Source organism: Chiloscyllium punctatum, chromosome 5 (genome assembly GCF_047496795.1).
Source record: "Chiloscyllium punctatum isolate Juve2018m chromosome 5, sChiPun1.3, whole genome shotgun sequence".
NCBI classification, from domain to species: Eukaryota; Metazoa; Chordata; class Chondrichthyes; order Orectolobiformes; family Hemiscylliidae; genus Chiloscyllium; species Chiloscyllium punctatum.
This window is the reverse complement of record NC_092743.1, coordinates 72,384,494-72,402,327: the sequence shown is the minus strand read 5'-3', so window position 1 is coordinate 72,402,327 and position 17,834 is coordinate 72,384,494. Positions and strand designations below refer to the sequence as shown.

At 42.5% G+C, this 17,834-nt stretch overlaps 1 protein-coding gene across 1 annotated transcript in view; it reads right to left on the bottom strand.

The window, feature by feature from the left end:
* Positions 1 to 6,516, bottom strand: part of LOC140476793 (uncharacterized) — a 567,118-nt gene extending 560,602 nt beyond the window's left edge. The window contains exons 1-2 of the mRNA XM_072569588.1: positions 6,093 to 6,516; positions 4,594 to 5,260 (exon numbers count right to left, since the gene is read on the bottom strand). Of these exons, the coding sequence (XP_072425689.1) occupies positions 4,594 to 5,260; positions 6,093 to 6,145 (720 nt within the window). The 5' untranslated portion in view covers positions 6,146 to 6,516. The remainder of the gene's footprint in view (positions 1 to 4,593; positions 5,261 to 6,092) is intronic.
* Between the last annotated feature and the right edge of the window lie 11,318 nt (positions 6,517 to 17,834).

Sequence of the window (17,834 nt, the reverse complement as noted above, 5' to 3'; positions counted from 1 at the left end):
TCTGACTTTGGCCACTTCAGTCCAAGACTGATATCTCCACATCATCCCAGTAGGGAAGTTAAAGTTAAGGAAATTCCTGCTGCATTGGGTTGGTACCTGGGACTTCAATGTTGTGGCCATTGTGGAACCATGGATAGAGCAGGGACAGAAATGGTTGCGGCAGGTTCTGATGTTTAGATGTTTCAGTAAGAACAGAGATGGTAAAAGAGGGAGAAGCATTGTCAGTCAAGGACAGTATTATGGTGACAGAAAGAACATTCGAGGACTTGTCTACTGAGGTAGTATTGGCTGAGATTAGAAACAGGAAAGGAGAGGTCATCTGTTGGGAGTTTTCTATAATCCTCCAAATAGTTCCAGGATGTAGAGGAAAGGATAGCAATGATAATTCTGGATAGGAGCGAATGTAACAGGGTAGCTTTGGGGGACTTTGCAAATATTGACTGGAAATACTACTGTTCAAGAATTGTTTGGATGGGTCAGTTTTTGTCCAATGCGTGCATGATGATTTCTTGACAGTATATATCAAGCCAACAAGGGGCAAGACCATATTGTAATTGGTACTGGGTAGTGAACCCAGCCAGGTATTAGATTTAGAGGTAGGTAAGCACTTTGGGGATAGTGACCACAATTAAAAGGCAATGATAATGCAATTAGGCAAGATTTAGGATACATAGGATGGGGAAGGAAACTGCAGGGACAGGCACAACTGGAATGCAGTGCTTATTCAAGGAACAGTTACTGTGTGTCCTCAATAAGTACGTATCTGTCAGGCAGGGAGGAAGTGTTCAAGCGAGAGAGCAGTAGTTATAAATCTTGTCAAGAGGAAGACAGCGGCTTATGTTAGGATAAGATGAGAAGGTTCAGTTAGCGCACGTGGGAGATTTACAAGTTAGCCAGAAAGACTTAAAGAAAGAGAGAACTAAGAGGAGCCAGGAAGTCGTTGGCAGATAGGATCAAGGAAAACCCTAAAGCTTTCTATAGGTATGTCAGGAATAAAAGAATGACTACAGAAAGATTAGGGCCAATCAAGGATAGTTATGCAAAGTTGTGTGTGGAGTCAGAGGAGATGGGGAAGTGGTAAATGAATATTTTAATCAGTATTCATACTGGAAAAAGACAATGTTATCAAGAGATGCAGGCTACTAGACTAGACGGGATTGAGGTTCACAAGGAGGTAGTGTTATCAATTCTAAAAAGTATGAAAATAGATAAGTCCCCTGGGAAGCCAGGGAGGAGATTGCTGAGCCTTTAGCTTTGATCTTTATGTTGTCATTGTCTACATGACTAGTACTAGAAAACTGGAGGATAGCAAATGTTGTCCCCTTGTTTAAAGAAGGGGAGTAGAGAGAATCCTGGTAATTAAAGACCTGTGGGTAAAGTGTTGGAAAAAGTCATAAGAGGTATGATTTATTATCATAATCGAGAAAGGGATAAGTTGATTAGGGATAGTCATGCCCCACAAACTTTGAGTTTTCGAGAAGGTGTCCAAACACGTGGATGAGGTAAAGCAGTTGATGTGATGTATATGGATTTCAACAAGGTGTTTGAGAAGGCCCCCATGGTAAGCTATTGCACAAAGTACTGAGACATGGGATTGAGGGTGATATAGCAGTTTGGATCAGAAATTGGCTAGCTGAAAGACAGAGGGTGGTGGTTGACAGGAAACATTAATCATGGAGCTCAGTTACTAGTGGTGTACCGCAAGCAGCTGTTTTGGGGCCACTGCTGTTCGTCATTTTTAATAAGTGACCTGGATGAGAGTGTAGAAGGAAGCAATTAGTAAACTTGCAGATGACAAATGTCAGTGGAGTTGTGGATAGTGCTAAAGGATGTTGCAGGTTACAAAGGGACACGGATAAGCTGCAGAGCTGGGCCGAGAGGTGGCAAATGGAGTTTAATGCAGAAACATGTAACATGACTCACTTTGGAAGGAGCAACAGGTCATGCTGCAGCTGTACAAAATGGTGGTGCGGCCACACTTGGGAGTATTGTGAACAGTTCTGGTCACTATATAGGAAGGATGTGGAAAGGGTACAGAGGAGATTTACGAGGATGTTACCTGGTATGGAGGGAAGGTCTAACAATCGAATTGAAGCTGTTTTCATTTGAAAGGAGGTGGTTGAGAAGTGACTTAATTGAGACATAAGTTAATCAAAGGGTTAGATAGGATGTACAGCGAGAGTCTTTTTCCTTGGATGGGGATAGCTAGCATGAGGTGACATAGTTGTAAATTGAGGGGTGATACATACAGGACAGATGTCAGAAGTAGTTTCTTCACTCAGAAGTAGGGGTGTGGAACACATTGCCTGCAACCGTAGTAGACTTGCTAACTTTAAAGGGCATTTATGTGGTCATTGGATAAACGTATGCTTGAAAATGGAAGAGTGTAGGATAGACAGGCTTCAGATTGGTTCCACAGGTCAGCACAACATAGAGGGCTGAAAGACTTGTACTGGGCTGTAATGTTTTATGTTCTATTACGCAGTATTTCAATGGACCATTGCATTTTTCCTGTAAATGCTCAAGCGTTGTATTGGAGTTCTAGGACTTGATTCAGTTCAGAACCTCAGAACTCTTATCAGCCACTTAAATAGAGGAACGAATGACACCAAAAGATGTGAATGCCAGTGCAGGCATCCCACTTTTTGTTTCCCCATTTTTTGTAAAGGTTCTTCAGCAATAAACGTTCTAAATTGATTTCATGGAATATAGATTTTTTTGGAAGGTGTACTGGAATCTGACTGTAATGGACTCATGTGCACTGATTGGAGTCAATACATTGTAATACATTTGGAAATATAATCTGGAAAACAAATAAGTTAGGCTAATTAAGTTTCTTTTACATCTCAAAAGGAAAAGTGGAACTATTTAGTATTCTTTTGTTGAAACTGGATGTGTCTTTTTTGTTACTTCATTAAGTGCCTTTGGGGAAAACCAATTTTTCAGCAATAATATTTGGATTGATTGTAAGTGGCAGTTTTTAAACTGAATGGGGAGGAGGAAGTGCTCAACAGTACTTGAAGAAATAGCACTCAAAGCTTTGTAATAAGAAAGTAAGCTTTTATAAACTCAAGCTATAACCTAGGTTTAACTGACAGGCTATCTAATTGAGTAACACTGCAGTTGTCATCATGATAGCAGAGCCAGAGCCAAAAAACATAGCAGAAACTTAACCTCATTGAACTAATTATTCTGTTGATTTTAACCAGCAGACCTTTTTTTTTTGTCTGTAATTTCCAAATGTGGTAAGCCTAGAGGAAAAAAAAAAGCTGTCTTCTGTCTTGTCAGTCTACCATGAAATGGATTATTTTTTTAAAACCCCCACACTACTGCAAAACAGCAGTAGGACACAGTGAAGAAATAATGAGTGCAGCAAACATCATTCATATTCCACCATCAAGACGACAAAACACCTGAAAGGCCAGTGACAAGCTCCTCTTTAGGAGCAATGTCAAAATGATCGAAAAAGGGAAGGTGAGGATAGGGATCAAATCAAAGTAGAATCAGAGGGGGAAAGGAAACACTCCATGCCACACAGTGCCCGCCTCTCCCTGAAAACAGAATGTTGGTAGACACCACGTGCTTGTTCTCCAGGGACACCTGGACCTGAACATAACTGCGGAAGAGGGGCAGGCAATCAGCCATAATGACCCCCTTTCCATCCCGGCCCAGGAGCAGACCCATGAGAAGATCCTCTGACCTGCCCACCCCCTTCTGCACCGGGAACCTCAAGATCAGGAACGTGGAGCTGAAGTGCAACCAAAAACAAAAAGATGACGACTCTTAAGAAAACCAAAACAGGAACGCAGATGCCCACACCCCATGTATACATATCTACAAAACAAGCAGTTGGGCTGGGAGACACTGAACCACCAATCTGCAGTTGCAGGGGACTGCCGCATGCAGCACCCTCCACCCCTTATCCCCCAGTGAAAGGGGGGAGGATTCCCACATAGATAGCCCTCCTCCGGGGATCCCCACTGCCTGTTGCCATATGGGCACACTAAGGTGCGTCTGAGCAGTAGATAAGGAAGAGGAGGTGGATGTTGTCAAGCAGCAGTCAGTACAGGGCCCACTGTTCCACATCCCTAGGGGGACACATCTAAAACCCCAGAGGTGGCTTTATTTGTGGGACACAGGCTTATCAAATTGATTTATAAAAAAGGGAGTACAGTTTAGGTTTGCAGATTACCAACTGGAGTCATAGAATGCCAAGAGTGGAAGCAGACCATTTGGCCCATCAAATCACTGCAAAGTTTAATGTTATGGAGCTATAATTTTGTTATTCACATTGACCAGAGCTTTTTTCTAAGCCCTCATCTAATCATTTCCTTAACAAGTTGAGAAGATTTGTAGCTCAGGTTGAGGTTCTAAATGTAGGTTTGCTCGCTGAGCTGGAAGATTCATTTTCATGAACCTTCCAGGTCAGCGAGCAAACCTACACCCATTTCCTTAACACTTTTGCTATTTTGGAAGACTTTATTCGGGGAAGAAAACCTATTGTCATTGATAGAGGAACAGTACAGTACTGCATTAATGCAATTCCTCCATACAAAATATCAAATAAAAGAAAATTTTTTTTAAAAAACTTACCTGTTTCCCATCTGTGCTGTACAGCTTTTGTACAGGAAAATTCATCAGCTCACTAATATGGTACAACAATACATCAAAGTTCTGTACCTTGTTCCTGTTCAAAACTAGGTTACGTTTAAAAGTAGGGTCACCATTTCTGAAGATTACAAGCTTCTTTGGAATTCCTGTAGAAGATGTTAAGTCCCCATGAAGTGACTTGGAGGCTTTCTGTCTGATCTGTCTTGACGCAAGCTGTTCTGGATTAAAAGGTTTGCTAATAAACCAGGGTTTATGTTTCTGATTAGCTAGCTCAAGGTTAATAGGCTTCACCCTCCGTTGGTCAGAGCAAAGGTAAGCTTGCCCATCCTTAAGATCTGAAAGACTTGTCACACTATTGTTACCACGAGGTGTGGTAATTGTTCGTACCCCAAATGGTAATGGAATCTTCTCAGACAAATTATCTAATAAAGAATCAAATGTCTTAAATGTGCGCCTGTTGATACTTATCCGAATTCCAGAAAACTGTGGGTCACCACTTTTATAAAAGTAAACATTCTTTGATTTAATAGGAGTTGGAATTTTGAATTGACGTGCAGTCACAAACTTCTCACTCCTTGTGATCAGAGGCAATTCAAGTGAATCACTTGAAGATTGTTGTTCATCCATCTTCTGCCAATCAATAAATACACTGTAAAATAGTAAAAAGTATTTTTTTTTTAAAAATCAGCATGTCAACATTTGTTAAACTACAAAGAACAGAGCTAGAAGCAAGAGTACACAATTACAATGGCTCAGTGGTTAGCACTGCTGCCTCACAACATAATGGACCCAGGTTCAATCTCAGCCTTGGGCGACTGTCTGTGTGGAGTTTGTACATTCTCCCTATGTCTGCGAGGGTTTTCCCCGGGTACTCCGGTTTCGTCCCAAGGTCCGAAGGTGTGCAGGTTAGGTGAATTGGCCATGCGAAATTGTCCATAGTGTTCAGGGATGTATAGGTTAGGTGCATTAGTCAGGGGAAATGTAGGATAATGAGACTGGGTGGAATACTTGAAGGAAGGGGGAAGGGGGAAGGGGGGAGGGGGGAGGGGGGAGGGGGGAGGACTTGTTGGGCCAAAGGGCCTCCTTCCACACAGGAATTCTAATTCTTAAAACATTTAATTCAGCCCTTTAAGCCTGCTCCACTATTCGACACAATCATCTGATCGCACCTCGACCTTAACTCCACTTTCTTGCCTGTTCACATAACCCTACAACCCATTACTAATTAAAAATCTGTCTATATGCTCAATGACTTAGCATTCACCACACTGGGAAAGTGAGTTTCTCACATTCACATCCCTGAGGAAAGTATTTCTCATCTGTTTTAAATCTGCAACTCTTTATTCTAAAACTCGTTCTAGATTATGCACAAGAAAACATCCTTTCTACATCTACTTTGTCAATCCCTTTGTAAACTTCAATTTTAGTATTTTATTCTTCTAAATCCCAGACAGTTTTGACCTAAACTGCTCAGTACTTACTGGTAAGTTCCTGAGGAGTATTGCTGAACAGAGACCTTGGAGTTCAGATTCATAGTTCCCTGGAAGTGGAATTGCAGGTAGATGGGATAGCGAAGGTGGCATATAGGATGTTTTCCTTTATTGGTCACAGAATTGAGTTGAGTTGGGAGATGTCCTGCATATGACCGCAACATTAGTTCAACCATGTTTGGCACATTGCGGGCAATTCTGGTCTCCCTGCTATAGGAAGGATGTTGTGAAACTTGAAAGGGTTCAGAAAAGATTTACAAGGCTGTTCCAAGGTTAGAGGTTTGAGCTATAGGGAGAGGCTGAATAGGCTAGGGCTGTATTTCCTGGAGCATTGGAGGTTGAGAGGTGATCTTATAGAGGTTTACGTAATTGAGGGGCATGGATAGGATAATGAGGCAAGGTCTTTTCCTCGGGTTGTGGGAGTTCAGAACTCAAGAGCATAGGTTTAGGATGAGAGGGGGAAAAGATTTTAAAAAAAGGTACTGAAGGGAAACTTTTTCACAAAGGGTAGTGAGTGTATGGAATGAGCTACCAGAAGACGTGGTGGTAGGTGGTACAATTACAACATTTAAAAAGGCATTTGGATCGGTAAGTGTTTACAGGCTTAACGGGCTAAGTGCTGGCAAACAGAACTAGATTAATTTAGGATATCTAGTGGGAATGTACGCGTTTGACCAAAGTGTCTGTACATTTCTGACCTCTTCATAAGAGAAACCGCTCACCTCTGGAATCAATCTAATGAATCTCCTCTGAACGGTCTACAATGCAACTACAACCCTCCTCAAATAACATCACCAAACAATATGCAATACTCCAGGTCCAGTCTCACTGATTCTTTGTATAGTTGCAGCAACACCCCCCACACCCCAACATTTGTGTTGTCTTCCTTTTTAGTGCTAAATACCAAAATTCCATTTGCCTTATTACTTGTTGTACCTGCATAGAGATCAGGGAAATAATAAAACAAAAAGTAAAGGCACAACCTATGCACATATACAATAAAAAGGAAAGGGTGGATGAGCAAAAGGTTTTGGGAAAAAAGTGAAAATGATGAAGAAAGCAAAGAGGAACTACAAAACTAAACTGACAAGGAATATAAAATATTCAAGACTTAATTTTAATGAGAAAAAAGTTACAGATAGGCCCACTAGCAAAAGTAATTACAGTAAAATGACATACACTGAATAATTACTTTGTCAGCATTCATCAGGAAGTCTAACAAGGTAGACATTGAGGTATTGAGTGGGTGTTCGGATAAGTGGGGTATGGATGCTAGGGCAGTTGCTTGCTCCTCCTGCAGAATGTGGCAGGTGGGAGACATGGCACACGTCACCGCTGGCTACATCTGCGGAAAGTGCACCCATCTCCAGCTCCTTGAAAACCATGTTAGGGAATTGGAGCTGGAGCTGGATGAACTACAGATCATTTGGGAGGCTGAGGGGGTAATTGAGAGGACTTACCGGGAGTTGGTCACTCCTAAGGCTCAGGACAAGGACAGATGGGTTACAGTTAGGGGGAGGAAAGGGGACAGTCAGACAGTGCAGAAATCCCCTGTGGACATTCCCCTCAGTAATAAGTATACCATTTTGGATACTGCTGAAGGTGGGGAAGAGATGACCTACCAGAGGAAAGCCAAAGTAGTCAATTCTCTGGCACTGAGCCGGACACTGTGGTAAAGAAAGGAAGGGGGCAGAATAAAAAAGTACTCGTGGTAGGGGACTCGATAGTTAGGGGAAATCGACAGGGGATTTTGTTGTCAGGATCGGGATTCCTGGAAGGTATGTTGCCTCCGTGCCAGGGTCCAGGACGTCTCCGATCGGGTGTATAAAGGTTCTAAAAGGGAAAGCTGATCAGCCAGAAATCATGTTACATATTGGCACTAATGATATAGCCAGGAAAAGGATCGAGGATATAAAAAAAAATGATTTCAGGGAGTTAGGATGGAAGCTGCAAAGCAGGACGAACAGAGTAGTGTTCTCTAGTTTACTACCGGTGCCACGAGAGAGCGAGGTGAGTAACAGGGAGCAAGCGCAGCTTAACACATGGCTGCGCAGCTGGTGTAGGAGGGAGGGCTTCAGAGATGTAGATAATTGGGATGCCTTCTGGGGAAGGTGGGACCTGTACAAGAAGGACGGGTTGCATCTGAACTGGAAGGAAACTAATGTCCTGGGGTGGGGGGGGGGGGGGGGGGGGGAAGGTTTGTTCGAGTAGTTAGAGAGGGTTTAAACTAGTATGGCAGGGGGGTGGGAACGTGAGCTGTATACCGGAGATGAGAGTTGATGCAGATGAGACAATAGCAAGAGGTAGACCAGCTAGGGGAAGGATTTTCCTGGGAAGGAACAAAGGGATCAGTTAAAGTGTGTTTGCTTTAACGCAAGGAGTATCAGGAATAAAAGTGATGAACTTAGAGCATGGATCAGTACCTGGTGCTATGATGCTGTGGCCATAACAGAGACATGGGTTTCTCAGGGGCAGGAATGGATGCTGGATGTTCCATTAGGGAGGGGGGGAAAAAAGAAAAAGAGGAGGGGGGTGTAGCACTGCTAATCAGAGAGGGTATCACAGCAACAGAAGCTTCCATTGTCGAGGAAGATCTGCCTACCGAGTCAGTATGGGTGGAAATTAGGAACAGCAAGGGAGCAGTCACCTCATTAGGGGTTTACTACAGGCCCCCCAATGGCAGCAGGGAGATTGAAGAAAGCATAGGTCGGCAGATTTTGGAAAAGTGTGGACGTAGTAGGGTTGTTGTAATGGGTGACTTGAACTTTCCCAATATTGATTGGAACCTCCTTCGAGCAGAAGATTTGAATGGAGCTGTTTTTGTAAGGTGTGTTCAGGAGGGTTTCCTCACTCAGTACGTTGACAGGCCAACGAGGGGAGAGGCCATTCTAGACTTAGTGCTCAGAAATGAGCTGGGGCAGATATCTGTGGTGGGAGAGCATTGTGGTGATAGTGTCCACAACTGCCTCACATTCTACATAGCTATGGAGAAGGAGAGGATTAGGCAAAATGGGAGGATACTTAATTGGGAAAGAGGAGACGATGATACGATTAGACATGAGTTAGGAAGCATGGACTGGGAGCAATTATTCCATGGTAAAGGCACTATTGACATGTGGAGACTGTTTAAGGAACAGTTGTTGCGAGTGATGAATAAATATGTCCCTCTGAGACAGGCAAGAAGGGGTAAGATAAAAGGAACTTTGGATGAGGAGAGCAGTGGAGCGTCTCGTTAAAAGGAAGAAGGTAGCTTACAGAAGGTGGAGGAAGCTAGGGTCTTGCTCAGCTCTAGAGGATTACAGGCAGGCGAGGAAGGAGCTCAAAAATGGTCTGAGGAGAGCCAGGAGGGGACATGAGAAAGGCTTGGCAGAACGGATTAGGGAGAACACAAAGGAATTTTACACTTATGCGAGGAATAAGAGAATGGTCAAAGAAAGAGTAGGGCCGATCAGGGATAGCATAGGGAACTTGTGTGTGGAGTCTGAGGAGGTAGGGGAAGCCCTAAATGAGATTTTTTTGCTTCTGTCTTTACGAAAGAAACGAACGTTGTAGTGAATGAAACCTATGAAGAGCAGGTGTGCATGCTGGAATGGATAGAGATAGAGGAAGCTGATGTGCTGAAAATTTTGTCAAACATTAAGATTGACAAGTTGCCAGGCCCGGACCAGATTTGTCCTCGGCTGCTTTGGGAAACGAGAAATGCGATTGCTTCACCACTTGCGAACATCTTTGCTACCTCGCTCTCCACTGGAGTCATACCAGAGGACTGGAGAGAGGCAAATGTAATTCCTCTCCAAGAAAGGAAATAGGGAAATCCCCGGCAATTACAGACCAGTAAGTCTCACGTCTGTTGTCTGCAATGTGTTAGAAAGGATTCTGAGGGATAGGATTTAATGACCATCTGGAAGAGCATGGCTTGATTAAATGCTATCAACACGGCTTTGAGGGGGGCAGGTCATGCCTCACAAGCCTTATCGAGTTATTTGAGGATGTGACTAGAAAAGTTGATGAGGGTCGAGCGGTGGATGTGGTGTATATGGACTTCAGCAAGGCATTTGATAAGGTCCCCCATGGTAGGCTCATTCAGAAGGTCAGGAGGATTGGGATTCAGGGGAACATAGCTGTCTAGATACAGAATTGGCTGGCCAACAGAAAACAGCGAGTGGTAGTAGAAGGAAAATATTCTGCCTGGAAGTCAGTGGTGAGTGGTGTTCCACAGAGCTCTGTCCTTGGGCCTCTATTGTTTGTAATGTTTATTAATGACTTGGATGAGGGGATTGAAGGATGGGTCAGCAAGTTTGCAGATGACAAAGGTTGGTGGTGTCATTGACAGTATAGAGGGCTGTTGTAGGCTGCAGTGGGACATCGATAGGATGCAGAGATGGGCTGAGAGGTGGCAGATGGAGTTCAACCTGGATAAATGCATGGTGATACATTTTGGAAGGTCGAATATGAAAGCTGAGTACAGGATTAAGGATAAGATTCTTGGCAGTGGAGGAACAGAGGGATCTTGGTGTGCAAGTACATAGATCCCTTAAAATGGCCACCCAAGTGGACAGGGTTATGAAGAAAGCATATGGTGCTTTTGCTTTCATTAACAGGGGGATTGAGTTTAAGAGTCGTGAGATCTTGTTGCAGCTCTGTAAAACTTTGGTTAGACCGCACATGGAATACTGCGTCCAGTTCTGGTCGCCCTATTATAAGAAAGATGTGGATGCTTTGGAGAGGGTTCAGAGGAGGTTTACTAGGATGCTGCCTGGATTAGAGGGTTTATCTTATGAAGAGAGGTTGACTGAGCTCGGACTTTTTTCACTGGAGAAAAAGGAGTAGGAAGGGGACCTAATTGAGGTATACAAGATAATGAGAGGCATAGATAGAGTCAATAGCCAGAGACCATTTCCCAGGGCAGAAATGGCTAACACGAGGGGTCATAGTTTTAAGCTGGTTGGAGGAAAGTATAGAGGAGATGTCAGAGGCGGGTTCTGTATACAGAGTGGAGAGAGCATGGAATGCGTTGTCAGCAGCAGTGTGGAAGCAAGGTCATTGGGGACATTTAAGAGAGAAAAGAGTTCTAAACATCCGTTTCCATTTTTTTACAAAAAGAAATGGTGCCAGTGGATTGGAGATATGTTCCATTATGCCTTTATCTTTTCTAAAAATAAAAAAAAAGAAAAAATGAACTGATTGAGGAACAAGTAGCAAACTTCTGGGGAGTTACTCATGACCAGAAACTGAATTGGACTGACCATATAAATATTGTGGCTGTAAGAGCAGGTCGAGCCTGGAAACTGTGCAGTCAGTAACTCATCTCCTAACTCCCCAGGTTTCTATCCACCATCTACAAGTCACAAGTCAGGAATGTGATATAATACAGGTAAAAACAATGACTGCAGATGCTGGAAAGCAAATACTGGATTAGTGGTGCTGGAAGAGCACAGCAGTTCAGGCAGCATCCAACGAGCAGCGAAATCGACGTTTCCTGATGAAGGGCTTTTGAAGGTGATATAATACACCTCACTTGCCAGGATAAATACAGCTCAATACTATTCAGAACAAACCAGCCCATCCACTACCTTAAAAGATAATTTCCTCCATTACCATAGTAGCAGTATATCCCATCCATTCTGAGGAAGTGCCACTCAATCCAAAATGTCAACTCTAATTTCTCTCCACAGAAGCTGCTACACATGCTGAGCTTCTCCAACAATTTCTAATTTTGTCCCATCTACAAGATGCACTGCAGCAATTTATCAAACCTCCCTCAACACTACCTTTCAAACCCACAATCACAAGTATCTGGAAAGAGGAGAGCAGCAAATCACAAGAACATAATACCTGCAGGTCACCCTCCAAGCCATACTTCATCCCAACTTGGATTATATCATGGTTTCAAGATTGCAGAGTCAAAATGTTCACTTTCCTAAAAGCACTACACTTGCAAACTCCATGAACTGCAATGCTTAAAAAAAAAACAAAAATGGTAGCTTCCCACCACCTTCTCAAAAGGTTATTTAGAGATGGCTAACAAACTCGGGTCAACCCAACACAGCCAAAATCCTAAAACAGAATAATAAATAAAATTACAAAGACACAAAACAGGCTGCCTGCCTAACTTCAGTAGTGGTCATTTCTTTCAATGATGAGAAAATGTCTTGACATATTTTCTTGTGCTAAAGCATAAGACAGATACCTGGATTGGACATGTCATATCACATTGGACAGGCTAGGCCTGTACACACTGACATTGAGAAGAATAAAAGGAAGCTTGACTGACAGGTCTTGCCAAAGTGAATATGAAAATGCCATTTTCTCTTGTAGAATGATCGAAAGCTTAGTGGTGTTGAGAGGTGTATCATATGAATTTGGAGCAGATATTTGCTCCCTATTCTGCCATTCAATAATATAATGGCTGACCTGTCTTGCAATTCTAATTCCACATTTTCAGTTACTCATGATAACATTTAATTCACTCATCTAACTAAGTTTCATCGATCACCATCTTAAATATTCACTAACCTTCCTCTCCCCTCTACCTTCTAGAAGCAGAGAATTCCACAGTCATGCAATCCTCAAAGCTTTTCTCTTATCTTTTCTGAAAAAGGGTGACCCCCCCAATTTTTTCTGTAAAAGGTCCTCTAATTTTGAATTCACCCATATGAAGAAACAATTTCCATGTCCTCCTCAGCTAGACTATTCAGGATATTCCATACTTCAATCAATTCTAGTTCTATGAACTCCAGTGAAATCAAGACTAGTTTATCTAAAATTTCCTCAGACTACCTGATCATTCGAGGTACCAATTTAGTAAACCTTTTCTGAACTGTCAAATGACTTTACATACTGAGATAAGTTAGAAGACCAAACCGAGCACAATACTCGAGATATGGTCCTACCAAAGCCACATATGCTGAAGCATAACATCCTTGCTTTCATTTTCAATTTCACTTGGAATAAAGGAAACCATTTCATTAGTCTTCTTAATTACTTGCTATGACTGCAAACCAACTTTGTGACTTATGCAAGAGAACAATCAACATCCCTCCACATTTTGGAAACCTGCAGTCCAAACTAATATTCTCATTTTCTATGCTCTGTCAAGTTCACATTTTCCCATATTATATTCCATATTATATTCCATCGACATTTGTCTATCAATCTGCAACCTCCTTATTGTCATTTTTGCAGCATACTTTCCTGCCTGTCTTTGTCTCATCCACAAACATACTAATGCTCTCCTCATCCAGGTTACTGATACAAATAATTAAATGCAGAGATCAGAGAATAGACTTCCTGTGGCATCCCACTTGACATCCCACTTGACATACCCCTGCCTGCTAATTAATTTCCTATCCACACGATTATATTAACCCCTACTCCATGTGTTTCAAATTTGCATAATAAACATGGATTTTCAAAAGGCATTTGACAGGTGCCACATCAAAAGTACAATGTCTGCATATTCCCCTATTCCCAAAACATTGCTTCACAAAGAATTCTAGTAAATAGGTTAAAAATGATTTCCCATTCATGCTGCCTCTTCCTGATTTCCTTGAAATTGAGCTTTTTCTCCCCATAGGATGTCAGCTTTACTGAGATTTGTTGTTCATTCTTAACAAGGCCTTGGAATTGGGTAGCTCATTAGGCCACATTTCTGTAGGTCTGAAATCACATGTAGGCCAGTGAGAATAACAGATTTCTTTTCCTAACAACCATTAGCATACCAGATAGATTATTTCTGACAATTGATGACAGTTTCATTGTCAGCAATGTAGGAGTGAATTACTGCAGATGCTGGAATCTCTACCAACAACAAAATATGCTAGAAATCACAGCAGGTCAGACAGCATCCACAAAGAAAGTGCAAGTTAACATTGAGTCTATTTGACTCTTCAGTGGTCTGGTTAAGAATCATCTAGACTCAAAACATTAGCTTGCGGTCTCTCAGTGGAGGCTGCCTGACCTGTTGCGATTTCCAACTTTTTTTTATTTTCAATAACGATCAGCAATATTAGGTCATCTTTGCTGGCCACACAATAGAGCCCCGAACCATTTTTCAAAGTGTGTTTGCAATTTGCATCTCGTTATCTCAACATCAACACAGGGGGATGATGTGATGAATCTTCAAGCAGTCTTTGTTCCTGAACTAATATATTCTATTTGAAGCAACTCTCATATTGACATCTTTGGGTGTTTAGTATTTCAAATAAAAGTTGCAAAAGTTTAAGGAAGCACATGTAATTAGCCCTCATTTGTCTTTCAAAAGCGACGTTTGAGATTATTTAAATTTTGTCCTATAATTGTTAGGTTGGGAAAAATTAGTTATTGTACATGATACAACACCACTATCTGAGATCAATAATATCAACCTGTTACATAAGCCTAGAAATGTTGACATAAATGGATATTTCTGTATTCCAAATGTATTCATTGGATATAAAACTCCACTTGCTGTCATAGTAGGATTTCAACCCTTGTCCTCAGCATAGCAAGGGTCTTTAGATAGATTAGATTTTTGTCATGTGTACTCGAGTACAGGAATGCAGGGGTGCAGTGAGAAGTGTACAAAATAGTCACTCTACGATGCCAACTTTGTATACAAAAGACAGGATTAAAACGGAAATAAAGCAAAACAGTGGAAAGAAAAAGGATCAGCCCCTGCCTCTGCCATGGGTCCGTGCTGCCAGAACAAAGCCACCCCTTACTCTGCAAACACTCCGATGCCACTCTTCCGCACCATGTTGCCTTCACCGATGCTATTGGCCCAGCATGGATTCACATCAGCAATCTCAGCAATGCAGCTGCTGTAGAAGCCTTCAGGTCCCAAACTAGGGTCAAATCCAACACCGGGCCCACTGCTGCTGGCACTCTGGGAAGGAAACACTCCCAGGAAGGGGACTACAACATTACCACTGCAATACCATCTTCCTAGCTATAATCACTGAAATGACCAATTTAAAGCCTTCCCTACAATAGACAACAAGCTAACTAATGAATTTTGACAAATTACTATCAACACATCTACTAGTTTGTTAAACATCTCTTTTAAAGACCCGAGAATGAGGTCAATTCAGGATTTAAGGATATTTCAACCCTCAGTTAAATATAGGAGTTGAATTAGGTATTCACTTCATCAAGTCTGCCATGCTATTCAAATCATAGCTAATATGTTTTCCAACCCATCCTCTCCTTCTCCTCATAACCCTTGATCCCTTTACTAATCAAGAATCTCTCTCTTAAATACATTCAATGACTTAGGCTCCACTGATTCTCCACCAAAAACTCTTCATCTTATTTCGACAGGGTTGTCCCTTCACTGATGCTGTGCCCTTGGATCCTAATCTGTTCTACTGCTCTCCACGTCCACTCTATTCAGGCTTCTCTGTTCTGCAAGTTTCGTTGAGATCGCCCCTCGTCCATCAAAACTCCACTGAGTACAGATCCAGACTCAACTGTTCTTTATAATACAAGCCCTTCATATGCAGGGTCATTCTTTAAAATCTCCTCTGGACTGCTGCCCACACCAAAATATCAGTCCTTATGTATGGGTCCCACAACTGCTCAGTATTCCAAAAGTGTTCTGATCAGATGATTTCTGCTCTTGTATTCTAACCTTCTTGAAATAAATACTAACATTGCATTTGCCTTATCTATCAAATGAACCTACATTTTAAACTAAACACAGAGTTCTGAACTAGGACTCCTAAATTCCCTTATGCTTCAGATTTCTAAAAGCTTTTCCCAACTAAGAAAAGTGTTTCTGAATTCTTCCGATCAAAATGTATAACCTCACACTTCCCCACATGGTATTCCATTGCCACTTCTTTGCTCACTGTGCTAGTCTGTCCAAGTCTTCTACAGGCTCCCCATTTTCTTAACCCTACCTGTCACCCCACCTATCTTTATGTCATCTGCAAAATTTAGCAACAATGCCCTTGGCTCTTTCTTCCAGATTGTTAAATGTATACCTCAAATAGTTGTGGTCCCAACAAAAATATGTAGAGTCAGAGATATAAGCACAGAAACAGATCCTTCAGTCCAAGTTGTCCAAATACATATCCTAAATTAATAGAACATAGAACATAGAACAATACAGCACAGAACAGGCCCTTCGGCCCACGATGTTGTGCCGAACGTCTATCCTAGATTAAGCACCCATCCATGTACCTATCCAAATGCCGCTTAAAGGTCGCCAATGAATCTGACTCTACCACTCCCTCGGGCAGCGCATTCCATGCCCCCACCACTCTCTGGGTAAAGAACCCACCCCTGACATCTCCCCTATACCTTCCACCCTTCACCTTAAATTTATGTCCCCTTGTAACACTCTGTTGTACCCGGGGAAAAAGTTTCTGACTGTCTACTCTATCTATTCCTCTGATCATCTTATAAACCTCTATCAAGTCACCCCTCATCCTTCGCCGTTCCAACGAGAAAAGGCCGAGAACTCTCAACCTATCCTCGTACGACCTACTCTCCATTCCAGGCAACATCCTGGTAAATCTTCTCTGCACCCTCTCCAAAGCTTCCACATCTTTCCTAAAGTGAGGCGACCAGAACTGCACACAGTACTCCAAATGTGGCCTAACCAAAGTCCTGTACAGCTGCAACATCACCTCACGACTCTTGAATTCAATCCCTCTGCTAATGAACGATAATACTCCATAGGCCTTCTTACAAACTCTATCCACCTGAGTGGCAACTTTCAAAGATCTATGTACATAGACCCCAAGATCCCTCTGTTCCTCCACCTGACCAAGAACCCTACCATTAACCCTGTATTCCGCATTCTTATTTGTTCTTCCAAAATGGACAACCTCACACTTGGCAGGGTTGAACTCCATCTGCCACTCCTCAGCCCAGCTCTGCATCATATCTAAGTCCCTCTGCAGCCGACAACAGCCCTCCTCACTGTCCACAACTCCACCTATCTTTGTATCATCTGCAAATTTACTGACCCACCCTTCGACTCCCTCCTCTAAGTCATTAATAAAAATTACAAACAGCAGAGGACCCAGAACTGATCCCTGCGGAACTCCACTTGTAACTGGACTCCATGCTGAATATTTACCATCTACCACCACTCTCTGACTTCGACCGGTTAGCCAGTTTTCTATCCAATTGGCCAAATTTCCCTCTACCCCATGCCTCCTGACTTTCCGCATAAGCCTACCATGGGGAACCTTATCAAATGCCTTACTAAAATCCATGTACACTACATCCACTGCTCTACCCTCATCCACATGCTTGGTCACCTCCTCGAAGAATTCAATAAGACTTGTAAGGCAAGACCTACCCTTCACAAATCCATGCTGGCTGTCCCTAATCAAGCAGTGTCTTTCCAGATACTCGTAAATCCTATCCCTCAGTACCCTTTCCATTACTTTGCCTACCACAGAAGTAAGACTAACTGGCCTGTAATTCCCGGGGTTATCCCTATTCCCTTTTTTGAACAGGGGCACAACATTCGCTACTCTCCAGTCCCCTGGTACCACCCCAGTTGCCAGTGAAGACGAGAAGATCATTGCCAACGGTACTGCAATTTCCTCTCTTGCTTCCCACATAATCCTAGGATATATCCCGTCAGGCCCGGGGGACTTGTCTATCCTCAAGTTGTTCAAAATGTCCAACACATCTTCCTTCCTAACAGGTATCTCTTCTAGCTTATCAGTCCGTTTCACACTCTCCTCTTCAACAATACGGTCCCTCTCGTTCGTAAATACTGAAGAGAAGTAC